This window comes from Hypomesus nipponensis, chromosome 24 (assembly GCF_054491055.1).
Source record: "Hypomesus nipponensis isolate SF chromosome 24, ASM5449105v1, whole genome shotgun sequence".
Lineage (NCBI taxonomy): Eukaryota > Metazoa > Chordata > Actinopteri > Osmeriformes > Osmeridae > Hypomesus > Hypomesus nipponensis.
The window spans coordinates 10,267,501-10,277,005 of NC_140384.1; the positions used below are offsets into that span (position 1 = coordinate 10,267,501).

The 9,505-nt window shown below is 47.8% G+C and overlaps 1 protein-coding gene across 2 annotated transcripts in view; it reads left to right on the forward strand.

Moving 5' to 3' along the window:
• Positions 1 to 3,133, forward strand: part of stpg2 (sperm-tail PG-rich repeat containing 2) — a 27,617-nt gene extending 24,484 nt beyond the window's left edge. The window contains exons 13-14 of one of the 2 annotated variants that reach the window (XM_084690498.1): positions 2,154 to 2,326; positions 2,510 to 3,133. In XM_084690498.1, coding sequence (XP_084546624.1) covers positions 2,154 to 2,291 — 138 coding nt within the window. In that variant the 3' untranslated portion in view covers positions 2,292 to 2,326; positions 2,510 to 3,133. The remainder of the gene's footprint in view (positions 1 to 2,153; positions 2,327 to 2,509) is intronic. The other variant, XM_084690499.1, reaches the window with a different exon arrangement.
• The last annotated feature ends 6,372 nt before the right edge of the window (positions 3,134 to 9,505 follow it).

Sequence of the window (9,505 nt, forward strand, 5' to 3'; positions counted from 1 at the left end):
CACACACACACCTACACATACACAGACAGGGTTGAGGGTCAGAGTGATGTAGTGTTTGCTGTGGACTTCATCAAGTTTGATCGCTGAAGCTGCACTTTCAGACTCACACAACAACACCCACAGAGGCTAGAGGAACAAGAGCCATCGCTAGGTAACACCTATCAGAGGCTAGATTAACAGGAGCCATCGCTAGGTAACATCTGACTGAGGCTAGATTAACAGGAGCATCACTAGGTAACACCTATCAGAGGCTAGATTAACAGGAGCCATCGCTAGGTAACATCTGACTGAGGCTAGATTAACAGGAGCCATCGCTAGGTAACACCTATCAGAGGCTAGATTAACAGGAGCCATCACTAGGTAACACCTATCAGAGGCTAGATTAACAGGAGCCATCGCTAGGTAACACCTATCAGAGGCTAGATTAACAGGAGCCATCGCTAGGTAACACCTATCAGAGGCTAGATTAACAGGAGCCATCGCTAGGTAACATCTGACAGTGTAGAGACTTTTGAAGAAAAAAAATCTACCTGTAGAATCTTGTTTTTAAATACATGTTTTCAATGTAATCAACTTTTTTGGTCAAAAATATTTTTTTTAATTTACAGAAACGTTTTTTCAAAACTTTATTTTGAAAATATATTTTCAACCTGTAGAAACTTTTTTTCAGGTCCAAATAATTTGAACGCAGATACCTCAATGTTTTGGTCAATTTTTTTCCTGCTGACGCTAGTATGTGTGTATGATGTGTGTATGATGTGTGTGTGTATGTGTGTGTGTATGTGTGTGTGTATGTGTGTGTGTATGTGTGTATGATGTGTGTGTGTATGTGTGTGTGTATGTGTGTATGATGTGTGTGTATGTGTGTGTGTATGTGTGTGTGTATGTGTGTGTGTATGTGCTTTTGGGCGTTCCTGCCGACGTGAGTGTGTGTGTTGTTCAGTGTCACAGGGGTCATTGTGGTAGAAGACGAGCTGTCATTCTTACAACCCTCATGTCAGGAACGCATACCTCCAAGAGAGAGAGAGAGGGACAGAGAGAGAGAGGGACAGAGAGAGAGAGGGACAGAGAGAGAGAGAGGGACAGAGAGAGAGAGAGAGAGAGAGAGAGAGAGAGAGAGAGAGAAAGGGACAGAGAGAGAGAGGGAGAGAGGGAGAGAGAGAGAGAGGGACAGAGAGAGAGAGGGAGGGAGAGAGAGAGAGAGAGAGAGAGAGAGAGAGAGAGAGAGAGGGAGAGAGGGACAGAGAGAGAGAGAGAGAGAGGGGGAGAGAGAGAGAGAGAGAGGGGGAGAGAGAGAAGGGGAGAGGGACAGAGAAAGAGGGGGAGAGATGGAGAGTTATTGAGAGAGAGAAAGAAAGGAATAAATCAGTGTTGGGTAATCCATATGGATTATCTCTCCTCCTTCCTCCTCTCTCCAGAGAGCCTCGTCAACACTTCACCCCCATGTGGCTCCTCTGCCTCGACTGGCAGGAAGGAGGGAGGGAGGGAGGGAGGGAGGGAGGGAGGGAGGGAGGGAGGGAGGGAGGGAGGGAGGGAGGGAGGGAGGGAGAGAGAGAGAGAGGGAGGGAGAGCGAGAGGGGGAACGAGAGCGAGAGAGAGAGAGAGAGAGAGAGAGAGAGAGAGAGAGAGAGAGAGAGATAGAGAGAGAGGGAGAGAGAGAGGGAGAGAGAGAGGGAGAGAGAGAGAGAGAGGAGAGAGAGAGAGAGAGAGAGAGAGAGAGAGGGAGGGGGAGGGAGGGAGGGAGGGAGGGAGGGGGAGGGAGAGGGAGAGGGAGAGAGAGAGAGAGATGAGAAAAGGGGCAGGGTTTATCTGTGCATCTCTAAAGTACATATGGTGCTTTTATTGATCGCCTACTGTACAACCAGACTCCCCCCTCTCTCCCTCTGTCTCCCTCTGTCTCTCTCTGTCTATCTCTCTCTGTCTCTCTCTCTCTGTCTCTCTGTCTCTGTCTCTGTCTCTGTCTCTGTCTCTCTCTCTCTCTATGTCTGTCTCTCTGTCTCTCTATCTCTCTATGTCTGGCTCTCTGTCTGTCTGTCTGGCTCTCTCTGTCTATGGATGGAAAGAGTGCCTCTGTGGGTGTGTGTCTGTGTGTCTCTGTGTGTGTTTGTGTGTTTAACATAATAAGCGGTTTCCCTCTTCTCTCCTTGTCCCAGTTGGGTCCAGCCATCATGGACACGGTTCTGAAGGGGACGTTTAACGTGACCCTCCACAACCCCCTGATCGTCCCCCGCGCCCCCCTCCCCCACCACCAGAGCACCGTGACAACCACCCTCGCCCTCAGCAGCACCTAGCCCAGGGGTCGGAGGTTGGAGATCGGGAGGGAGAGGTGAGGAGCCAGCATGAGCTAAACACAATGCTTGAGGTGTGTTTGTTTCGCTCTGACCTGATGAAGTGAACCCACCGGTGCAACCTCAGAAGTGCTAACTGTGAAACTAATCAAACAAACCTAACTGAATGCTTCCTGTTTGAAGCCAACAATGTTGACTCTGCTGTCTGCTTCCCTTCACAGGTGGGCCCCTCAGGTAAAACCATGGACTTCCTGTTGTTCATGGACTTCCTGTTGTTCATGGACTTCCTGTTGTTCATGGACTTCCTGTTGTTCATGGACTTCCTGTTGTTCATGGACTTCCTGTTGTTCATGGACTTCCTGTTGTTCATTTAGCCAGAATGTGATGTTGTTTTTGAACATCACAGTCACTCAGTGGGTGATCAATAAACTCACCAGTTCTAGATGTTTCTTATGCCACCTTGCCTAACTGTGATGTCCTTCTAGATTCCTACTACTGCCTGAGCTCTTTGTCACTATATTTGTGTGACATTGATGCCAGTGCGCTCATTATACAGCACATGTAGTTTGGGTGCATTCGTTTTGAGTGTCTTTTCAGCCCGAGTGGGATAGGTGCCTTTAAAGAATGTGTGACATAGTAAATAAAACTATAAATCCATCTATCCCGATACTGCAGCTGTGCATGGCAGTAGACAGGGCTATTGACGAAATCAATTTGATTAATTAAATTTGATTAATTTACATGTAGAACAGTAACAGTGATGTGTAAATCATTCATTTCATTAGTCATATTTGCTGATTTGTAAATGGAACAGGTGTGAAAGTCGAATCAAAGACGCACAACATCTGAACTTTTTTTGGTTGTGCACCAATCAGAGGCTCTCGTTAATCACCAGCAGACCGCCCATCTACTGGCACCTGAACCCCAGTGTTTTATTCTAGGCACTGTGCCTGGAATACTGGAGACACTCACACACACACACACTCACACACACACACACACACACACACACAAACAAACATGGAGACAAACACATACACCCCCTCACGCCCACAAACACACACACTTCAGCGGCCGGGGAAACCAAGCAGAAGTGGTAAACAGGTTTTACAGACTGGGCTGTCCGCCTGGGTCTGAAATATCAAGTACAAGAAGCTTCACTGAAGTTACATCCGTCCCTGTCTAATTATCAGTCCCCCGCACAGTCACTCACACACACGTCACTCCACAGATCTGTCTGCATCTAAACTATTGGGATATTCACATGATGAATGAATGACTCTAAGAAATGTAAATAAAAACACAGTATGAACTCATCAAACAAAACACAAATGTGTTTAATTAATAGGAAATGGGTGATTTTAAATTCAAATCAAATACACTGGTAGAGTAAAGTATATTAGGGTATTCATGTATTGTTTAAATGTAATGTCATCTACTTCCATGTTCCACCGTCTGGAGGAGAGAACATGGGGTCAGTAGATAAGACAGTGATCATGCCCAGTATTTATGCAACAGGATATGGATTTATTGAGCCAGGCTGCACCACTGACCTGAGATGTGAATACTTAGTGGGTTCTGAACCTTCTCTCCTCTCCTTCACTCCTCCCTCCTCTCATCCCCTCCTCTCCTCTCCTCGCCTCCTACTATTAATCCCCTCCCCATCCTCTCCTCCGCTCATCCTCCCTCCCCACGGCTCATCTCCCCCTCTTCCCCCTTTCCTCCCTCTCCTCCATTCATCACTCTCTATCTCCCTGATCGCTGAACATAAATCAGCTGCTTATTAGCCTTGATAAATCCCTGGGACGTAAACTCCCACAGGAGGGAGAGAAAGATAGAGAGAAAGATAGAGAGGGAGAGAGAGGGAGAGAGAGAGGGGGGTGGGGGGTGGAGAGAGAGAGAGAGGGGGGGGTGGAGAGAGAGAGACAGAGAGAGAGAGGGGGGGAGAGAGGGGGAGAGAGAGAGAGAGAGGGGGGAGAGAGAGGGGGAGAGAGAGAGAGGAAGGATGGAGAGAGTGAGTGAGAGAGAGGAAGAGAGAGGGAGAGAGAGAGGAAGGACGGAGAGAGTGAGTGAGAGAGAGAGAGAGGGGGGGGTGGAGAGAGTGAGTGAGAGAGAGGAAGGATGGAGAGACAGAGAAAGGGAGAGAGAGGAGGAGGATGGAGAGAGAGAGAGAGAGAGAGAGAGAGAGAGAGAGAGAGAGAGAGAGAGAGGGGGGGAGGATGGAGAGAGAGGGGGGAGGAGGATGGAGAGAGAGAGAGTGAAAGACCAAGAGAGAGAGGGAGAGAGAGGCTAACAGAGCTGGAGGAGTCTACAGGAGAAGAAGACAGTCCTGATCTTGTGTCTGAGGGTTTAGGACAAGACAGGCTCCAGACAGATCGTCTGTCTATCTGACCATCCCCTTATTGTTCATCTAAGCCTTTTAATGTAATGAGCTGTTTACTGCTATCATCATTCAGACTGAGAGAGGGGGGGAGAGAGAAGTGTGAGAGAAGATGGAGAGAGAGAGAGAGAGAGAGGGAGGATAGAGAGAGGGAGGATAGAGAGAGGGAGGATGGAGAGAGAGGGAGGATGGAGAGAGAGAGACAGGAGGTGAGGCAGGAAGGAGAAGGAGCGGGAGGATGGAGGTGAGGCAGAATGGAGGTGAGGAAGGATGGGGGTGAGGCAGGATGGAGGTGAGACAGGATGGGGGTGAGGCAGGATGGAGGTGAGGCAGGATAGAGGTGAGGCAGGATAGAGGTGAGGCAGGATGGGGGTGAGGCAGGATGGGGGTGAGGGTTATTTATGTGTTCCTCCCCGCTCGTCTTTATCTTTTCATCACAGCGACCTGTTTTACATCTGCAAACTAATTAAATTTAATAAATCACAGTGGCGGCCCTTGGTGTTTGATCGCAAAGAGCCGGATTGAATAAATCTGGATTATGGTGCATTACACAGCACATCATTCATATTGTTTATAGGGATAAAATATGCAAACAGAACAGGGGGATAAAAATGATGGATGTCTAAACGGGCTATTTGTGCTCCCACGCCAGGGCACAGACGCCCCCACTTAGAGCCACTCTCCTGAAAGCCTAGGAGACCAACAGCCGTGCAGGGGCTGATGCTAATGGAGGTGGAGGGGATGATGGTATTGATGGAGGTGGTGATGATGGTGGTGATGAAAAGTGATACAGAGAGAGAGAGAGAGAGAGAGAGAGAGAGAGAGAGAGAGAGAGAGAGAGAGAGAGAGAGAGAGAGAGAGAGAGAGACGCAAGGAGGGAGAGAGAGAGGGACTGTCACAGAACAATGTGCGTCTGTGTTTCCCTTCAAAATAAAACGACTAGCTTGCCCTCCAGCCGTGTGTTAACCTGAATGTCACCCAGTCGATGGCGGCTAATGCAGAGGGCTATCCATCTGCAGGTTCAGCTGTGAAGGCACTGCAGATGTACAGCATGAATACCTAACAAGCACCGAGCTGCAATTAAACCGAATAGAATCCATGAGGGGGTTAAGGTCGGCTGACAGGAGATCAAATCCTCACACCAGCCTTTAGCTCAGCAGCATAGTCTTGTGTTTAGGATTCTGGGCGAGTGGTGTAGCAGAGGTGGTGGGTTTTACACTCCAGTATCCTTGTTTGAGACTCATAGTTGTATTAGCTCCCAGAGCTGAAGTCTGTGGCCAGACAACAAGAGGATTTGGGCTTTAGACAGAACAAGGAAATGGTCTATATTTTATACGCTATTTGTATGTTCACTTTGGATAAAAGCTCCAATAAATAAATAAAATGTTAATGTAATATGTTTTAAAATACCTTTAAAAAGACGTTTAAACAACCCCATGCCTTGTAAGATCCAGGGGAAAAGCCTTTACTTACTTACTTTAGCCCCACACACACACAAAGTGTGTATGTATGTGTATGCGTGAGTTGTGTGTGTGTAAGTGGCCCCCAGGTAGGTGAACACAGAGACTATAAAGATTTGGGTTTCAGCGTCGCGGAGATGCTTCTCTGACCAGAATGCGGGTCTGAATAATTCAAGCTTTCTTCACAGAACTGAAGGCCTGCTTCCTCTCTCCAGGTCAAGACCCTCAAAATCCTCAGAATTCCTCCAGCAGGCTATGACTCAAAACTACCTTCGAAATAGTCCGAAATCTCAGCAAAAACAGAGATATTTTACTTTGTTCCCATCATCTGATAATATCCTCTATAGAAGCAGGATCAAATGAATCATCTTCGCTGACTCCAAAAGCGAAGTGAAACGAATACGGGAGTGACAGCAATGCGTGTACCGTGTTCCGACCGCGGGCGCAGTGAGGACCGGAGGATGCTGCCATACGTGGATACGCAGCCCAGATTTGCGATTCGTAATCTAATATTTATATGTTGCTTATGTTGGCTTGGCGACCGCGGGTGAGCTGCCAGTATGATGGAATTCACAACTGCAGGCCGAGTCATTTAATATGGCTCTTATATGAAGTGCGTCTTACTGTATTTGATCGACTTTTGCTTCGGCGGTGCTGCTACACGCGCGTCTTATTACCGCAGAGATAAAAACCTATAATGCAGTTTCATGAGCTGTATTGAAAGAGCTGCTTTTTTTGCCGGAGGGTTTGGACTTAATCTGGATGTAGGAAATTGGTTCACACACGCGTGTACACACACACACACACACACACACACACATCTAAGCAGCACCCAAAATACATATTTAGCGATAAAAAAAACCTGTCTGGAAGAGCTATGATGCGATATGGCCTGGGGCTAGTAATCTCCCCCCTGATAGGTTGAAAAGCACCAGAGGGCTTACCTTTGGCTGTCCTGATTGGCTGATTACAAGCCTGGGTGGCATGGCTCATTGCTCAAAGCCAGGCTAGTGTGCTGTGTGTGTGGGTATTTTTTAATCTGTGACCCGCAAGAGATTTCTGGACATCTCAATATGCCCCCCCCCCCCCCCCCCACACACACACACACACATACACACACACACACACACATACACATACACACACACACACACACACATACACACACACACACACACATACACACACACACATACACACACACATACACACACACACACACACACACACACAGTCTAGTTTAAAGACCTGACATTAATATGTATGGTCACAGAGCAGATGACAAACTAGCCGTTCTGACAGGCTGTCTGATTTCCATGCTGTTGCCACCAGCAACACACTTAAGACACAGAATAAGGAACTACAAGGCCCAGAACTAGAGACTACATCTTCCATCAGGCCCGCTACCAGCTGCGGGCGTTCTGGGCATGCCCGACTTCTCTGTCTCACGGCAGTTTAAACAAGCACTTTAAATGGAAATGCACTTGACATTTCAGAAGAAGATATAATCAGTTCATGATAGAAGGCTGTTGATTTCATTCACATCGCTTCCTTCCTTCCCTCCCTCTCGCTCACTTTTTTTCTCTCTCCCTTTCTCTTTCTTCCTCTCTCTCTACCACTCATAACTGCCCTGAGGGGGTTATTTAACAACAGCAGACTAATTTCATTGAAACATTTACATGTATTTACTTATTCAATTTATTTATTTCGATGCCATTTTGGAGAAAACAAGACCCACGACAGACTCGCAGAAGACGCCTATCTTCCTCCAGACTGTGTGACCCTCATTTGCAATCTGAAAGAGGACTTCATTTACATGTAAATGAGTTTAAAGAAAAGGGGCGGATCGGTCAAAATCTAAACCCTTTTTTTCCGGGCACTGTTGTCAAGGTTAGTGGCCACAGTATCTGCAAGTTCAGATGAACATCGTAGAACTTCTCTGGCTATTATATTGGGGTTAAACTGATCCTTTCCCTGAACCCTCGGAAATATAGTCAGCCTTCTAGAGTCTTTAAATAATGATGACTGTGCTTCAGAGGTAGGTGGATAGAGTGTGTGTGTGTGTTGAAGCCAGCGCGCTAACAAGGCAGAGTTGTAGATGAAGAGGAGATGAGGAGGAGGAGAAGAGGAAACATCTAACGCACCAGGAGCTCCAACAGGTGATGCTGTGTCCAGGAACACACTGGAACTATGGAGGTGTCACTCCTGCACCATGCAACTGTTCTGCTGCTAGCACACACACACACACACACGCACGCACGCACACACTCCCTCCCTCCCTCCCTCCCTCCCTCCCTCCCTCCCTCCCTCCCTCCCTCCCTCCCTCCCTCCCTCCCTCCCTCCCTCCCTCCCTCCCTCCCTCCCTCCCTCCCTCCCTCCCTCCCTCCCTCCCTCCCCCTCTCCCTCCCTCCCTCCCCCTCTCTCTCCCCCCCCCCCTGTCTCCCCCCTCTCTGTTGGTCCTTACTGCAGGTGGATTGCTGTTCCCCTGGTGTCTAATAGCCGCTAACCCTTTGATGAGGAGACATAAAAACGGTGATTTGATCTACCCATTATCTTTAATTAAGCAATAAGATAACATGTTTAATCTCTTGATAAACAGGTTGGAAATGTCAGTAACCCCAGAAAAACATATAATTCAGAGAGGTCTATTTCTTAAAACACACTATTAAACTCTTGCCTGTTTTGCAAATTCCATTTGGTGCCACAGTAAAATCAGATTGGTGCATTTCTGCCCTGCCGTATTTACTGTGCTGTTGGTGACAGCTGGGAAATGAGTGTCGATGTTTGTGTGTTGGTGTGTGTGCGTGCGTGAGAGAGTATGTGTGAGTGTGTGTATTTGTGTGTCTGTGTCTGTGAATGTGTGTGTGTCAGAGCACCACAGGTAATTGTGTGGTGCACAGAGTGTGCTGGCAGAAGGTGTTGAGTAACTCAGCATGGGGTTTATAATGCTTCATGACTGTTAATGACACTTATATCACCCAGGAACTCTCTCCTGCAGAGATATCTCTCCACTTCCTCTCTCCCTCATTATTTAACTCTGTCCCCCCCCTCCTCTCTCTCTCTCTCTCTCTCTCTCTCTCTCTCTCTCTCTCTCTCGCTGTCTGTCTCTCCCCATCTATAACTCTCTATCACCCTCTCCAATCTACATGTCTCTTTCTCTATCTACAACTCTCATTCTTTCTTTTACCCTCCCTCCCTCCCCTCCCCCCCCTCCCCCCCCCTCCCCTCCTCTCTCCGCCACCACCGCTGTGAAGGGATATTGGAAGCAGAAACATTCTAATGTAGCAATTACACCGACAGCACAGTGGAATGGGCTGGAAACAGCAAAGCAGATCAAGGGAGAGAAGGGAGAGAATTGATGCATCACTGGATGTTGT